This window comes from Oncorhynchus nerka, linkage group LG25, assembly GCF_034236695.1.
Source record: "Oncorhynchus nerka isolate Pitt River linkage group LG25, Oner_Uvic_2.0, whole genome shotgun sequence".
NCBI lineage: Eukaryota > Metazoa > Chordata > Actinopteri > Salmoniformes > Salmonidae > Oncorhynchus > Oncorhynchus nerka.
In genome coordinates this window covers 56,426,256-56,443,767 of record NC_088420.1, presented here as the reverse complement: position 1 = coordinate 56,443,767, position 17,512 = coordinate 56,426,256, and the positions used below count along the sequence as shown (strand labels likewise).

Sequence of the window (17,512 nt, the reverse complement as noted above, 5' to 3'; positions counted from 1 at the left end):
ACGCCCTTTTCCCTCATCTCGACCGCATGTTCTGCCCTATTCCCTCATCTCGACCGCATGTTCACCCTATTCCCTCATCTCGACCGCATGTTCACCCTATTCCCTCATCTCGACCGTATGTTCTGCCCTATTCCCTCATCTCGACCGTATGTTCTGCCCTATTCCCTCATCTCGACCGTATATTACGCCCTATTCCCTCATCTCGACCGTATATTACACCCTATTCCCTCATCTCGACCGTATATTACACCCTATTCCCTCATCTCGACCGTATATTACACCCTATTCCCTCATCTCGACTGTATATTACACCCTATTCCCTCATCTCGACTGTATATTACACCCTATTCCCTCATCTCGACTGTATATTACACCCTATTCCCTCATCTCGACTGTATATTACACCCTATTCCCTCATCTCGACTGTATATTACACCCTATTCCCTCATCTCGACTGTATATTACACCCTATTCCCTCATCTTGACTGTATATTACACCCTATTCCCTCATCTCTACTTTATGCTCTGGGCCATTCCCTCTAGAAGACAGTACTACTGTACATCCTCCTGTGTCTTCTTTGCCTTGCGACTGTGAAAGGGTGTGTGCCTGAGGTGATTTAAAATAAGATTTTCTGTCAAACAAACTCTCCAGACAAAGCTACAAAATCCATATAGGTTTTCCAGTGATCTTCAGTCAGTAAATCAATACAATGCTTTGCATGTATGCATGCCTATATTAGGTCAATCAAGTATTTAAGCTGCATGTCTATTTGTAGCAGTGAAAGGGCAGGGAACTCCACTGAGGTGAACAGATAGTTAGAGGTGCTTCGCTTTGTCAGCAACCTGCAGGCTTTGAACCAACACAGAAACTAGCTCTGAGGAATGGTTACGGAGACATACCTTGCTTTTGGTGTGTAGAAACTTGCCCCATTCCTCTCCATCGACGCCTATGGGAACACAAAACACAAGACAGTGTCATTCCCATTCCCCAGCCTGTCTGGCAGATGTCATTTGGAGTAGTACTTTAATGACCAGTGTTGTGATTATAGAGCATGTGCCAATTCACTCCCTCCCCCTTTACCTTGGCCCTAACCCATGTTTGCATATCTGAAGGGTCTGGATAGACATAAAAAGTGCAGTGGTGGAGCATCCACCAGATCAAGTACATCTTACAGATCTGTAAAGAAAGGTTAGGGCCAGGGGAAGGGGAGTGAATTGGGACCGGCTGATACGGTCATTGGGTCGGGTTGAGTTGTTCAGCTGGGATGGGAATACATCCTGCAGGCCAATAACCCAGAGGTATAGGGCCAGAGATTTGAACAAACAATACAGTGAGAAATGTTGTTTGTCAATAAAAAAAGAAAATATGCCTGTGAGACAAGCCAAAGCATGGTTGGTGCGTTATGGGGAGCACAGGCATACGATACTACCTAGGTACCAAGCACCTTTGATAAACAACAAAAGTTATTCTTTCAACTAATAAATCAATGTATTAGTTGGATTATTTAAACAAATAATTACCTACCAAACTAAGAAAACAAAATCAGCTGTTTGAGGACAGCTGATTTTCTTTTATTTGCCCTTAAAAAGGTCATACTTACCATGATTTCTGACAAAGTTGACACCGATCATGCACTCCGGAATAGTTTTTATTTTATACAGGATGTCCTTATACAGACAATCAATTGTTTTGTCTGAAACACGAGACTGACCTTGTTGGGCTTGATTCGCTGAATCAAGTTAAGCCAAAGTTTGGCAGCTTAATCAAGGCTACAAAAACAATAGGCAGGATGGAAGGGGGGCAATATGAAAGGGATAGGCCTAGAGTAAGAAGCTGATGATCGAACACAGAGACTAAAGGCAAGGAGAAACAATGAAAAGGAGACCTTTGTAATAGCGCCCGTTTTTCCAGGCATTGGGGTCTGTGGTTCAGGAGAGATCAGATGACAGGTGAAAATGGTTAGCCGTTAGCCTAGCTGCTGCACCATGGCCATCTGCAGCAATGCAGTACTTTTTGGCATGATCCATCCGGTGTGTGACTACTCCCAACAGCAGGGCACAGGCTTGGTTTTGTGTTCAAATGTCTTGGGATGACATTGACGATTGAGTAACATGACATTGCACGCTGTTGTGACTTAATGGCTCAGTAATAATATTCAGGAGCCTCTAGATATAACATGAGTAGAATCTAAGGGAAAGCCTATTTATTTGTCTATAACTTGCCATATTTACTGCAGTATATTAACTAGCTATTATGGATACTAGCTGGATAGTAGCTACTACTCAGACGGAGTGCTGCAGACTTGAATATATACCCAGTTATCAACACACAGTGACAAAAAAACAGCAGAGAGTCACAGAAGGACAACGTCTGACCTAGAGAAATTTCAACAGTCATCTAATGGCTGTAGACATGAGGGAGACAGGACGGGGAAGAGGGGTCTACAACAACATGTGCCCTACACCGTGCAGCACAGCTCCCATGCAGAGGAAATGTCAGCCCAGAGAGAGAAACACAAGGTTGAACTTCATTCAACTTCTAGAGTTTTCCCTGTTAACGTTTCCCTTTGCTGTGTTGAATCAACGCAATATTAGCCACTTTCAATGCAACATACCGAAACAAAATGAACTATACACGACTTGGTACGCAAAACCAACTATGCAAGAGATTTTGTTGTAAACAGAACACATCGGAGTAGGATTCTATTGCATCGACACGCACGACTCAGCCCGTACTCTACACAGAGCGGTGCGGCATAACCAGTCAGAGCTGCAGTAGGTCTATATGCAAATTGACCATTGCCATATATGGATCTGTGCCATTTACTTTGAACAGGACTGTGTTTACAGCATGAGCAGTCATGAGCAGATGTGTTTGTTTTGAGATCAAAGCAAGAGCTGCATGTAGCTATTTTGTTCATATCATTTACATTACATTTAAGTCATTTAGCAGACGCTCTTATCCAGAGCGACTTACAAATTGGTGCGTTCACCTTAAGACATCCAGTGGAACAGCCACTTTACAATAGTGCATCTAAATCTTTTATGGGGGGTGAGAAGGATTACTTTATCCTGTCCTAGGTATTCCTGAAAGAGGTGGGGTTTCAGGTGTCTCCGGAAGGTGGTGATTGACTCCGCTGTCCTGGCATCGTGAGGGAGTTTGTTCCACCATTGGGGGGCCAGAGCAGCGAACAGTTTTGACTGGGCTGCGCGGGAACTGTACTTCCTCAGTGGTAGGGAGGCGAGCAGGCCAGAGGTGGATGAACGCAGTGCCCTTGTTTGGGTGTAGGGCCTGATCAGAGCCTGGAGGTACTGAGGTGCCGTTCCCCTCACAGCTCCGTAGGCAAGCACCATGGTCTTGTAGCGGATGTGAGCTTCAACTGGAAGCCAGTGGAGAGAGCGGAGGAGCGGGGTGACGTGAGAGAACTTGGGAAGGTTGAACACCAGACGGGCTGCGGCGTTCTGGATCCTTTGCAATTTAATGAATTATTAGCCCAGTTATAGATCATTTGTAGTCAACGATACAAGAGCACAAAACGTACATTTCTGGACATCTTTGAAAAGCGAGTCTGGTAAAGAGCTTTTTTTTTGTCTTAAATGGGCAGTGTTGTATTTTGAGACATACTTGAATAAGCTACGTAGCCAATAGGCAGAGGGTAGAAAAATGTGTCTGATTCTCTGTAATAATGGGATGGGAATAATAATACATTTTATTTTGTTAAGTGGTTTCTTGCGTCAAACACCACAACATTTTCAGTCACATGGATAAACAGGTAATGTTAAGCCCTGCATGTGTATTTCAAAAGTTTAATGGAGTCTAGGCCTACATTGAACACCACACATTGGTTGCTACTGTAGGCTGATTGATAGAACAGCTATTTCTATGTTAAAATGTTATGGGATGGATTTTCTCCATTGCCTACATTATGATCAAATACCTACAGTAGCCTACTTGGACACTGTTAAAACTAACTTAAAGTGGGTACAGCCTCAGTGTTCACAGTAAACGCGAGCTGGAAGTTGCAAAGAATTTTCCTAACGTTCAAGTTTGCACTCAGCAGAGGTACAGAGGCATCTTTTTCAAAAACCTTGGTTGGAGGATTCCCTTGCAGAATTAGAAGGGAATAGCCTAAGCAGAGGAGGGCTCCTCCAACCAGGGTTTCTGAAAACCTGGGAACTTTGGGGAAATTCGCAGAATTTTGCAACCCTAAAGCAGTGATAGTGTTGTGTTCACAGTACCATTCTCCTCGCTGGTCTTCCTGCGGTCCTCTGGGTCCACGTGGACCAGCTGGAGGATGAGGGGCCGACGGGTGACAACACCAGTACCACGGGGCAGAAGGTCTCTGCCCACCAGAGCCTCTAGCACCGAACTCTTCCCACTGCTCTGGAGACAGAAACACATAGCATGCTCACCTACAGAGTGAAAGTAGAAGTGAGCTAGTAGTCAACAACATCGCTTACAAAACTAAAGTTCAAATGACTCATCACAAGTCAACTCATCACAAGTCAAATCGTTCCACAACATTTGAACCTACCCGATCTCACCTCAGCTGCGCCTGGATACAGTTGACCTAATTTAGCTTGGGCTCGATTCATGTGTGGCAATTATAGAACTGACAGGGTCAAGGATTTTTCAAAAGATCCCCTCTATGTGAATCTGTCCTTTTGAACAGCACTAATGAATACCGAGACAAGAGCAGACACACACTTGGAGCCTCCAAGGGGTTGCCTTCCTGTCGCCATGGCACCTTCAGTTCAGATGGTTGCCAAAGGGCTGAGACAGTGACCAAGAAGGTGACAAACCAGTGAAGGTGTCAGCAAGGATGCCATGCTACTGTAAACCTATCAGGTAACACCTAGGCCAACAAGAGCTGTGTGTGGAGAGAAGAGTACAGGTGTAGCCTATATGATGATAATAATTCATTGGATTTATATAGAGCTTTTCTACCAACTGAGGAACTCAAAGCACTTTACACAGTAGGGGGAACCTCGTCTCATCCACCACCAATGTGTGGCACCCACCTGGGTAATGCAGGGCGACCACCTTTGTGCCAGAATGCTCACCACACAAGCTATTAGATGGAGAGGTGGAGTGATATGCCAATTAGGAATAAGGGAGATGATTAGGTGGCCATGACACCGGGGTTAACATCCCTACTGTTACGATATGTGCCATGTGATTTTGAAATGATCACAGAGTCAGGACACCCGTTTAACATCACATCCGAAAGACGGCACCCTACGCAGTGCAACGTCCCCTTCACTGCATTGGGATCTCTATCCTTAGACCAGATGGAAGAGTGCCCCCTAGTCAGGGTTTCTGTTAAGAGAATTTGGCACCAAACAACATGATGGGCAACATTTAAAATGACCTGACATCTATTTGCATTGGGTGTGTAACACATGAGGGCATCCACCCAAGGTGCTCAAAAATCACATTTAGATTATTGTAATTCATTTTAATGGAACAGAAATATGCCTGTAACGTTGTAATAAAATAAAGTAGAACAATATTATTATACCAACATGACAAGTTTGGAGAAAAAAAACATTGCCCATTGTGTCTTAATCCCTGGTATAAATCATAAATTAATATATAATTTAAGAAAAGACATTTAGCCTAGAAGAACAAGAGCCCTACACAGTAATACAACTTCAAAATATATTAGTATAATATAATTTGCGAACAACCTGTCCTATAGGAAATTTGTATGAAATGTTTTATTAATAAATAACATCTGTTTTCAAATACAATCTAGAACTCTAATTTAAAATGTAGCATAGGCATGAGCATTTTAATTAGGTGTAATAACTAAACATGGCCGCCCCACTCCCGCTGCAATTCAGCAGTGGAAAGAGGACACTAGGCAGCCACAAAATTAAGAAATTATAAAACTGATGTTGGACAATAAAAATTAAATCTGTAAATAAACTACATTTGTTAAGGCTGGTTCATTGAGAGAAAGCTTATTTTACAACGCTCCTGTGAAACGAGGCCTGCGCCATGCATTCATGAAAGCACTTGTTTCCAAAACTCAAAATTAAGGAGGCTGTAATTTGCCTCTAATTTACTTGCGTTTGGGGCAGACCTTGGCCTGCTCAAAATGAGCCGCTGCTGTTGGGAAGTCAAAACTGTCCAACTACTTGGAACAGCTTGCGCTGTGCTCCTTGGAGCCTCATTACTTTGTCTTCAAGAAGGTATAATCTTGAGGCAATCTTTACTCTGTTGGCAGGCACACTGGACACGGGGTACACTTAGCTGAAGTCCCTTACATGCTGACCAGACCGCTCATCCTCCTGCGCATGTTGATTTTGTCCACCCACATGTAATCAGGACACGCAGGTTGAAATATGAAAACAAACTCTGAAAGGAACTATATTAATTTGGGGACAGGTGGTAAAAGCATTAAACATTGAAAGATTAATCACCCACGTGGGTATATGCTCCTAAAAACCAATGTGATGGGAGAGGCGGGACTTGCAGCGTATCACCAATAGAACCAAGTCCTATTTTAGCGTTTATACCCACGTGCCATCTCCTCATTGTTTTTTGGGAGCATATACCCACGTGCCATCTCCTCATTGTTTTTTGGGAGCATATACCCACGTGCCATCTTCCTCATTGTTTTTTGGGAGCATATACCACATGGATGAATGGAAGCTGAACTGAGGTCCACACTCCAGTCCAGTTGGTGGTGTTAATGCACCAGTTGGTTGCCAACTGACATATAATGAATGATAATTCAACCAATAAGAAAGGGGAGGGATGTCTTGGAAGAATTCATTCATGTTTTCATTCATAAAAAACACTGAAGTCTTCAAAGGCTAGGAGGGGGATACCAGTGTAAACAACTCAGTAAATGTGCAGTACGTCCATGTAGAGACATGTGATGCCATTACATTTCAATGGCACCTTCTGCTGAGCACAGCTGTTTTAACATTACACAGGGCTAACGTTAGCCAGGTTCCACTGCCTGTCAAATTCGCTATAACCAACTAGTTAGCAGGTCATGATTCATAGCCACTAGCCAAGCTAACTATCTAGCTGCCTAACTAAGTTTCTACAGCTAAGGTAACTATAGTAACGTTAGCTAACCTTTCCTCGAAAACACAGTACAGGTAAATGTTCATGTACTATGAAATATCTCGAAGTGGAACTGCGTGATACAGACAACAGTACTGTAGCTAACGTTAAGGGAATGAAACGAGGATGCTAGTTAGCTGGCCAGCGATTCTTACCTGCGTTCCAACAACAGCAATCTGCGGTAGCTGGATAATGTCTGCGCCAACTGTATTAAACACATCTTGTAATTTATTTATGACAGGGATAAGGGCCTCCATGGCTCTGAAAATGTAGTACCTGTCAAATAAACGACCTAACTAGCCTGCTGAACACAGGCACAAAGTCATCCAACGTCCCTCACACTGCCACCTTTTACCCGGGCCAGAAAACTGCGCACAAAATAATTCGGCGTTGCATTATGGGACTTTGAGTTTAAAAAACAACATATTTGTTATATTTAACTTTAATTTAACTAGGCAGGTCAGTTAATTAAGAACAAATTCTTATTTACAATGACGGCCTACCAAAAGGCATCCTGCGAGGACGGGGGCTGGGATCAAATATATATACATATTAAAATAGGACAGAACACACATCACGACAAGAGATACAACACAACTCTACATAAAGAGAGATCTAAGACGACAACATGGCATGGTAGTAACACAACAACATGTTAGCAGCACAAAACATGGTACAAACATTATTGCGTACAGACTACAGCACAAGGGGCTGAGGGTAGAGGCAACAATACATCGCCCAAATCAGCCACAACTTTCAGTAAGTGTCCATGATTGAGTCTTTGAATTAAGAGATTGAGGAAAAACTGTCCAGTTTGAGTGTTTGTTGCAGCTCGTTCCAGTTGCAGCGAACTAGGTATGTGTGTGCTTTCGGTACCTTTAACAGAATGTGACTGGAAGAACGGGTTTTGTATATGGAGGATGAAGGCTGCAGTAGATATCTCAGATTGGGGGGAGTGAGGCCTAAGAGGGTTTTATAAATAAGCATCAACCAATGGGTCTTGCGACGGGTATACAGAGACGTCCAGATTACAGAGGAGTATAGAGTGCAGTGATGTGTCCTGTAAGGAGCATTGGTAGCAAATCTGATGGCCGAATGGTAAAGAACATCTAGCCGCTCGAGAGCACCTTTACCTTAGATAAATTATGTCTCAGTAATCTAGCATGGGTAGGATGGTCATCTGAATCAGGGTTCGTTTGGTAGTTGGGGTGAAAGAGGCGCGATTACGATAGAGAAAACCAAGTCTAGATTTAACTTTAGCCTGCAGCTTTGATATGTCCTTTACATATGGAAAATATTAAAGGAACAGTTCACAAATGTTGAAAAACTACACTGAACGAAAATATCAGTGCAACAATTTCAAAGATTTTTACCGGGTTACATTCAGTCAATTGAAATAAATTAATTCGGCCCTAATCTATGGATTTCACATGACTGGGTGGTATACTGTATTTTATGATATAACGGTATTGATGCAGGGACCGGTTTGGGTTTTTACTTAAAGGCATTTGAATGTTTGGTTTGTTAAATGTGATCATCTCTCTCCATGCCACTTTCCACACTGCCCTAGCCCCGCCCCCTGTCACTCAAGGAGCGCATTTGTTGTTCTTCGATCACGTGACACCTGCATTCAGTCTACATGATCAATGCAGCACATGCAACGTTGTTGATAAAAATATGCTGTTTTTAGTTTGCGTCTAAATATAAATCCACTAGCGTTCTATAATTACACTATTCGTTTGTGTTTCATACGTCTGCAAACGGATAGTTTGTCTTTTCTAAGCAAGTTGGGTCTAAATCATGTTAGCCGGTAATTCTAATCACTAGTTAGCTGGCTAGCTACCCTAGCTAATACATGTACTGAGTTAGAGTAAACGTAACTAGCTATACAGCCTGATAATACCAGCGATGGTGCGACCAAATCAGCATGTTGTTTGTGCAACAGTATCTTCTAAATCAAAGAGGAATACGTAAAGCATGAATATTTTAGCTACATTTAGTAAAGAAAAAACATTAAATGTAGCCAAAGGTTATATAGTGTCCCCTAGGAAAAACTGGCCATCAGTTTGTTCCTATCCCTGTCACAATTACTCCTCCCTGGCATTTCCATTCGTTGTCATGTCAAACAACACTGTATTCAAAGCGCCCACTATTTAAAACGTACTGTCAAACAACACTATTAAAAGTGCCCACCATTTAATACAGTACTGTTTTTAATTGGTTAATGTTGCATAGGCTTACATTTAAGTCATGTTAAAAAAAAATCTGAGCAGTAGATCTAAGCATGCATTTTGACTCTGAAAGTGTTCTTGAAGAGGTTGGTGATCACTGTTCTAGTTTTCCCTGTTAACTCTATCAACGTGTCCCTTTACTGTGGCAATTGTGATCCAATTTGTATTTATTTATTTTATTTCACCTTTATTTAACCAGGTAGGCTAGTTGAGAACAAGTTCTCATTTACAACTGCGACCTGGCCAAGATAAAGCATAGCAGTGTGAACAGACAACAACACAAAGTTACACATGAAGTAAACAAGTCAATAACACAAATAAACAAATAAAAGCAATATTAGCCACTTTCAATGCAACAAAACAAAAATAACAATGCAACATAATGAAACAAAAATAACAATGCAAGAGATTTTGTTGTCGGCAGAAGGCATCGGAGTAGGATTCTATTGCATTGACACGCACTACTCAGCCCGTACTCTACATAACATAAACCATCAGAGCTGCAGTGGGCCTATATGCAAATAGGCCATTGCCATATATGGATCTGTGCCGTTTACTTTGAACTGGACTGGATGAGCAGTCGTGGTCAGATGTGCTTGTTTTGGGATCAAAGAGAGAGCTGCATGTAGCCACGTGTGCACATTTAGTTCATTTCCTTTGCTAGTTAGTGAGTTATTAGCCTAGTTAGAGATAATTTATAATCAGCAATAGGGGAGTGATTGCTTCCTACAAGAGCACAAAACATATACATTTGGAAAGCAAATCAGATAATGCTTTTTTTTGTATTATTTTTTTTGTCTTAAAGGGTGTTAAGTAGCCAATAGGCAGAAGGTAGCATAATTTGTCTGATTCTCTGTAATAATTGTATGGGAATAATAATGCTTTTTTTTTCATCAAACAACACAAAATTTTTCAGTCACCTCCTTGTCTGAAGGACGATAGTGGATAGAGACGATAGTGGATAAACAGGTTAATGTCAAGCCCTGCATGTATTGTTCAAAAGATTCATGGAATGTAGGCCCACACTGAACACCACACATTGGCTACTTATGTAGGCTGAATGATAGAACAGCTATTTCCGTGCTAAAATGTTATGGGATGCATTTTCTCAATTGATTTAGATGGTAGGCCACTCTGGTAGGCCACTCTGGTAGGCCTACATTATGATCAAATAGCCAAAGTAGCCTACTTGGCCACTGTAACTTAAAGCAGGTACAGCCTCAGTGAATGCGTGCTGAAAGTTGCACAAAATTCAAGTTTGTGCTCAGGCGAGGCATGTCTTGTGCGTATGCAGGCCATGGAAGAACTGGGACCTTTTCAGCTTCCAGGAATTGTGTACAGATCCTTGTGTCATGGGGCTGTGCATTATCATGCTGAAACATGAGGTAATGGCGGCGGAGGCATGGCACGACAATGAGCCTCAGGATCTCGTCACAGTATCTCTGTGCATTCAAATGGCTATCTATAAAATGCAATTCTGTTCGAAGCTTATGCCTGCCCATACTATAATCACACCACCACCATGGGGCACTCTGTTCACGACTACATCAGCAAACCGCTCATGGTCTGCCATTTGCCTGGTACAGTTGAAACGTGTGAAGAGCACACTTCTTCAGCCATTTGCCCACTGAAGTTGGTTACGATGCTGAACTGCAGTCAGGTCAAGACTGGGGTGAGGACAATGAGCACGCAAATAAGCTTCCAAGATGGGTTCTGACAGTTTGTGCTGAAATTCTTCAGTTGTGCAAACCCAGTTTCAGTAGCTATCCGGGTGGCTGGTCTCAAAGGATCCCACAAGTGAAGAAGCCGGATGTGGAGGTCCTGGGCTGGCATGGTTTGCGGTTGTGAGGCCGGTTGGATGTACTGCTAAATTCTCTAAAACAATGTTGGTGGCTTATGGTAGAGAAATTAACATTCAATTATCTGGCAACAGCTCTGGTGGACATTCCAGCAGTCAGCATGCCAATTGCACGATCCCTCAACTTGAGACATCTGTGGCATTGTTGTGTGACAAAACTGCACATTTTAGTGGCCTTTTATTATACCCAACACAAGGTGCACCTGTGTAATTATCATGCTGTTTAATCACCTTCATGATATGCCACGTCTGTCAGATAGATGGATTATCTTGGCAGAGGAGAAATGCTCACTAGCAGGGATGTAAACAAATTTGTGCACAACATTTTGGAGAAATAAGCTTTTTGTGCATATGGAAATGTTATTTTAGCTCATGTAACATTGGACCAACAATTTACATGTTACTTTTATATTTTTATTCCGTATACAGCGTTGACATGATTCATGCTACACCAATGTGGAGCAAAATGTATTTTCCAAGACAACAGTCACTTAACAAAATATTTATGCATTGATTAATGTATTGAGAAAATCAGGGTTGGGAATTTCCTTGGCATTACCAAAGACAAAATATCTACTATGAGGTTGCATACACACATGCCAAACGCAAAAAGAATGCAAACAATGTTTATTTTCTGATATTTTATATAACACTTTTATTTACAGGGACGATACACAATTTTTCTGTCAAAGTAAAACATTTTATCCAAAGGATTAAAATAATTAAAGTGCTTATATGGGTCAAGGTATCACAATGATAAAGCCAGCAAACAGTGGCACAAAAAAAGACAGAAAAAAGAGTGCTGGCTTTACACATGACATAACAAAACATACATTTCTCGTCTACAGTCTAGGGAAACAGGTAACGGATGTTTATGAGGTGTTGGATGAACAACACTGGATTGTATTTACACCAACGTGAGCTGATGAATTCAAGTGGTCCATGCAGACAGGAGGAAAGATTTTGATGAAGAAGCAATGGCCAGCACACAGCAGCAACAGAAACAGCTGGCTACGTGAACGGCAAGTAGTTTCCAATGTGTTCCCTTGGCCATACGAGTTCTTGTAGAGCTGAATAGTTTGACCCAATTTCAACTATAAGTGGTGAGCATCCCTTTACAAAGCAGTACATCAAAATGCTGCATTATAGTTTCACTAAATGTTCAAACTGAGGGGACATATTTCTGACATTTTTCTCCATCCATCAACCAAAAGCAAACCTGTCCCAGCGTCATTGTCCACACCGTTTTGTTCCAACTAAAGGTTGCTGGAGTCACACAATGAAGTCGTGTAGGCTATACAAACTACTAAATGCACACAGAAAATGTCTGGGAGTGGTAGTAGTTACTCAACACTTTTGGCTAACGAGTAAGAGCCTTTGTAAATATTCAAGAGGGGTACTAAATATACTGTACATAGAATGATAGTCTAATGCAGGGTTTCCCAAACTTGGTCCCCGGGACCCCAAGGGGTACATGTTTAGGTTTTTGCCCTACCACTACACAGCTGATTCAAATGATCAACTAATCATCAAGCTTTGATCATTTGAATTAGCTGTGAAGTGTTAGGGCAAAAACCAAAATGTGCATCGAGTTTGAAACGTTGGTCAAATAGATATTTCTTAACACTATTCCCAAACATATTCTCCTCTACCACGTTCAAATTCTTAACTATACTTGATGTAAACTGTGAGCAATAAGCTTCAAAATCTGTTCAGTGCTTGAATTATTATTATTGATTGTTTTACAAACAGTGTCTGCTCAAGTGTTTTCATTAGCTACTTACTTTAACTCAAAAAAGTAGCAATGACCAGCACCAGGTCACAGCATCAACAAAAACACCTAGCTCCCACCAGATGCCTACTCTGTTGCAAGCTGTTGCAGGGTCATGTTCATTAGGGCACACCATAGAGAAACATTTCAAAATGTTGTGCAATGGTAAACGAAAACAACCTTTTCTTATTGGACAAGTGCAGATCAGTGGAGGCTGGTGGGGGGAGCTATAGGAGGACGGGTTCATTGTAATGGCTCCCAAGTGGTACAGCGGTCTAAAGCACTGCATCTCAGTGCTAGAGGTGTCACTGCAGACCCTGGTTCGATCCCGGGCTGTATCACAACCGGCTGTGATCGGGAGTACCATAGGGCGGCGCACAATTGGCCCAGCGTCTTCCGGGTTAGGGGAGGCAGTCATTGTAAATAAGAATTTGTTCTTAACTGACTTGCTTAGTTAAATAAAAGGTCAAATAAAAAACATTTAAAAAATGGCTGGAATGGAATGAAGGAACGGAGTCAAACGTGGTTTCCATGTGTTTGATACCGCTCCATTAATTCCATTCCAGCCATTACAATGAGCCCATCCTCCAATAGCTCCTCCCATCAGCAACAACTGGTTCAATTAGTACCTCCCCATTTCAAACCGCTTTCTTCCATTTCATGCCTGATGAACACAGCCCAAGTGATGTGGATACGGACTTTGCCCCTGTCCTCAGGAGCCAGTGCAGTCAGTGTACGTGGTGACCATGTTCCCCCTGCGTTGTGTCACTGTTCTGCAGTGTTGCTTCGCTGTAGTACTCTGAAACCTGCTCTCAGTCTGCTTAGTAGTGTCCCTGTGAATAGTAAACTTCTTCATGTCGTTAAACATGCCGTCAAAGCCACCACCCGCTGCTCCAAAAGCCCCCTGGGAGTGTCTCTTGTGTCTGCTGTGATGGGCCTCCTGGTGGGCCCGGAAGTGATCCTCGAAGTGCCTCTTGTTACGGGCGTGCCGGTTCTGGCTGTAAATATCAAAGTCCTTGAACATGTCGCCAAAGTTGAAGGGCTGGTGGACGTTTGGACCGTTTCTGCCTTTGGTTCCATCATTATGGAATGTGCCATGTCCAAACTGGTCATACTCTTGTCTCCTCTTCTCGTCTGACAATGTTTCATATGCTGTAGATGAGAGAGTTGCAAAAAAGGGTTTCAGATCATACCAATGATTCTATTAGCAGTAGTGTAAAAAAAACAACCCACAATAATAAGAAAGAAAGCGCTGGAACGTGAGTAGACATTTCCATAAATAAAGGCACGGCAGTAAAGTATCAACCTGTAACAGGAATATTTAAGATGACTAAACTTCATATCTAATTTGGCATGATCAACACAATGTTTAGCATATTTAAGAGTTTTTGTAATAGAAAATCCTTTGCAGAGTTACACTCAAGGTGTGGGTTGATGGCTGCTAGACTGGAAGCCAAATGTTAGGGATTCTGTTGATGGCGATTGACTCCAGACAGGAGGTACATGGACGCACTGTTGTATTGCATTGATGACATTCTGAACACTGTGCGATTCTGTAGCAGCCTGACAAAGTCACTGCCTTTTTTGTTTTGACTTCCTACAGAACACTTGGCACTTTTTGATTAGGATACAGGGGCCTGCTCAGAGAAGGCCAGTTAGACATGTTCCTCTGCTTGTGCGGGATTTGCAATTTATAATAAACCAGATGACTCTTAATTTACATTATCCGGGACTGCTCTTCTCCTTTGTTCACCTGGAAATCCATATTACGCTTACCCTCAGCAATGTCTCTGAACTTTGTCTCAGCATCTGGGCTCTTGTTCTTGTCTGGGTGATACTTCATAGCCAGCTTGTGAAAAGCCTTCTTTATCTGACGCTCGTTGGCATCTTTCGGCACTCCCAATATGTCATAGTAGTCCTTTTTGGCCAGTATTAACTCTGTTATTATCAGGATACAAACTGCAAATGTGAAGGCTGACTGTGAAGTTGCCATGGTGCTGGTGGCTTCTGTAGATTAAATATGGGAGGAGAAGAAGAACAGTTGACGCTACAATACAGCACACGCGTGTAAAAGACGTACAATGCATCAACTGAGACCACAGTACCCTGTATTATTTATGCAAAGGTGTGGGCAGAAAAGGTATACTACTAGCATTGATGTAATCTCCAACCTAAATACCCCACATCATGTAGTTTCTGCTAATCGTGTGACATATTTCACTATCAACCGTTTCTTGAGTTGAGAAAAGTGATATCACACGTACTCCGATCATCTGCATCTTGACGAAACTAGTTAACAGTATTGATGGAGACAGGCAGGCAGATTGAGCCTGGTTGAACTAGCTAACGTTAGCTAAGACAACTCAGTTAACCTGAACTGACACGATATTAGCGATATTTTGTATTGTTTTCATTCATCCAAAGATAAGGGCACAACAAACGACACATTGCTGGTGATGATGTTGGCTATCTTATATAACGTTAGCTAATTAATGTTAGCTGATGGTTAGTTCACAATTTAACGCTTAGCAAGTTTGATTGACAAAAAACAATGATTGAATGACCCTGATCATGGAGTTATGCGAAGAGTCAAAACTGCAACAATACAGTTTTACTTACATTTTTTTGCTGAATTGCGAAGGATAACTTCAGTTAATAAGTCGCACTATTTTTAATATTTTAATGCTCCATTGCGCACCTTCCTCTTTGGTGGTGTTTAGGGCGTACTACACCGGAAAATGTTTATTGCCGCCAACTACTGGATGCGAAGGGGAAAAAGAGTGGAAATCGAAAACGTAATTAAACTGAAACCAAAGACAGTAGCTACAGCATGAAGAACACTAGATGTATCCTAATTTTTTAAAAACATTATTTTACAATGAGTGGATGGCGAAAGGTATCTGGTATTTTCCGGTTAAAGGGTTCTACATGGAACCCAATAGGGTTTTACTTGGAACCAAAAAGGGTTCTCCTATGGGGACAACCAAATAACCCCTTTAGGTTCTTGTAACGGCTGTTGGTGGAAGAAAGTGAAGACCAAGGTGCAGCGTGGTACGTGTTCGTCATTTTTATTAAATAGAACTGAACACTAAATACAAAGTAACAAGAGGAACAACTGAAACAGCTGCGTCAAAACGCATGTGGGAAAAGGCTACCTAAGTATGGTTCTCAATCAGAGACAACTATAGACAGCTGCCTCTGATTGAGAACCACACCTGGCCAAACAACAAAGAAAAAAGAAAATATAGAAAATGAACATAGAATGTCCACCCTAGTCACACCCTGGCCTAACCAAAATAGAGAATAAAAGCCACTCTATGGCCAGGGCGTGACAGTTCTAGATAGCGCCTTTCTTTGTAAGTGCAGTCATCCAAGAAATAACACCATATATATACTCTAGTGCTACATCAATAGGGTCTGTAAAATATTTTGTTCTTTACATTGATTTAAATACTGAACAAAAATGTAAACACAACATGGAACAATTTAAACGATTTTACTGAGTTTACAGTCCTTATAAGGAAATCAGTCAATTGAAATAAATTCATTAGGCCTTAATCTACGGATTTCACATGACAGGGTAGGGGCACAGCCATGGGTGAGCCTGGGAGGACATAGGCCCAGCTAATCAGAATATGTTTTTCCCCACAAAAGGGCTTTATTACAAACATAAATACTTGATAGTTTCATCAGCTGTCCAGATCTCAGACAGTCCCACAAGTGAAGAAGCCAGATGTGGAGGTCCTGGGCATATGTGGAGGTCCTGGGCTGGCGTGGTTACACGTGGTCTGCGGTTGTGAGGCCAGTTGGCCTACTGCCAAATTCTCTAAATGACGTTGGAGGTGGCTTATGGTAGAGACATTAACATTCAATTTTCTGGCAACAGCTCTGGTGGACATTCATGCAGCCAGCATGCCAGTTGCATGCTCCCTCAAAACTTGAGACATCTGTGGCATTGTGCTGTTTAATCAGCTTCTTGATATGCCACACCTGGCAGGAGGACGGACTATGGAACATTTCTGGGATCTTTTATTTCAGCTCATGAAACCTGGGACCAACACTTTACATGTTGCATTTATATTTTTGTTCAGTGTACTTAAGCTAGAACCATTTATCAACATGCTCCACCTTATAATATTATTTATCTTGTGTAAAGTAATAATTATCTTTAGTTTACATTTTTTGTAACGTTATTTTAACATTATGCACAATGCAAAGCTGCAAAAATTATTGATTTCGTATCATACACATAGCGTCTTAACACATTTTATTTTGAACACTAAATCAGAAAACTGGAAGTCTTAATGTTGCTGCCATGGTGCTAATGAAACTAGGCCTAACCCGACGTGGAATTGTGATGTTTGTTTGTGTTTTTTTCCACCCAGAGGGAGCGGCTGCTCTGAGCCATGCATCCTCGGGTCAAGATCTATTTATTGCTTTGCTCTTAGGAACAGGGCACCATTGAAAGGAGGGATTTCTGGGTTAGCGTTAAGGGTGGAGATGACGCCCGTCATTTGGAGCAACGCAGACCCGGCGCGGAGCGTGGTGAAACAGAGGTGTCAGAGACT

At 42.0% G+C, this 17,512-nt stretch overlaps 2 protein-coding genes across 3 annotated transcripts in view; both read right to left on the bottom strand.

Moving 5' to 3' along the window:
• The window catches only part of LOC115109697 (dynamin-1-like protein), a 32,524-nt gene extending 25,066 nt beyond the window's left edge, over positions 1-7,458 (bottom strand). For both annotated transcript variants that reach the window (XM_029634933.2, XM_029634934.2), the window contains exons 1-3: positions 7,240-7,458; positions 4,240-4,384; positions 901-947 (exon numbers count right to left, since the gene is read on the bottom strand). In XM_029634933.2, coding sequence (XP_029490793.1) covers positions 901-947; positions 4,240-4,384; positions 7,240-7,341 — 294 coding nt within the window. In that variant the 5' untranslated portion in view covers positions 7,342-7,458. The remainder of the gene's footprint in view (positions 1-900; positions 948-4,239; positions 4,385-7,239) is intronic.
• Positions 7,459-11,597: 4,139 nt separating this feature from the next.
• LOC115108998 (dnaJ homolog subfamily B member 9-like) lies at positions 11,598-15,653 on the bottom strand. The gene is made up of 3 exons (XM_029633543.2): positions 15,564-15,653; positions 14,721-14,951; positions 11,598-14,096 (listed from the first exon to the last, which is right to left on the bottom strand). The coding sequence occupies exons 2-3, from the start codon at positions 14,935-14,937 to the stop codon at positions 13,657-13,659; spliced, it is 657 nt and encodes a 218-aa protein (XP_029489403.1). The 5' UTR covers positions 14,938-14,951; positions 15,564-15,653; the 3' UTR covers positions 11,598-13,656.
• Between the last annotated feature and the right edge of the window lie 1,859 nt (positions 15,654-17,512).

Excerpts from the sequence above, each read along its gene's own strand:
- LOC115108998 (XM_029633543.2), bottom strand. The coding sequence starts at position 14,937 with ATGGCAACTTCACAGTCAGCCTTCACATTTGCAGTTTGTATCCTGATA. Across the intron at positions 14,097-14,720 it reads GTTCAGAGACATTGCTGAGG|CATATGAAACATTGTCAGAC; the intron begins GTAAGCGTAATA and ends TCTCATCTACAG.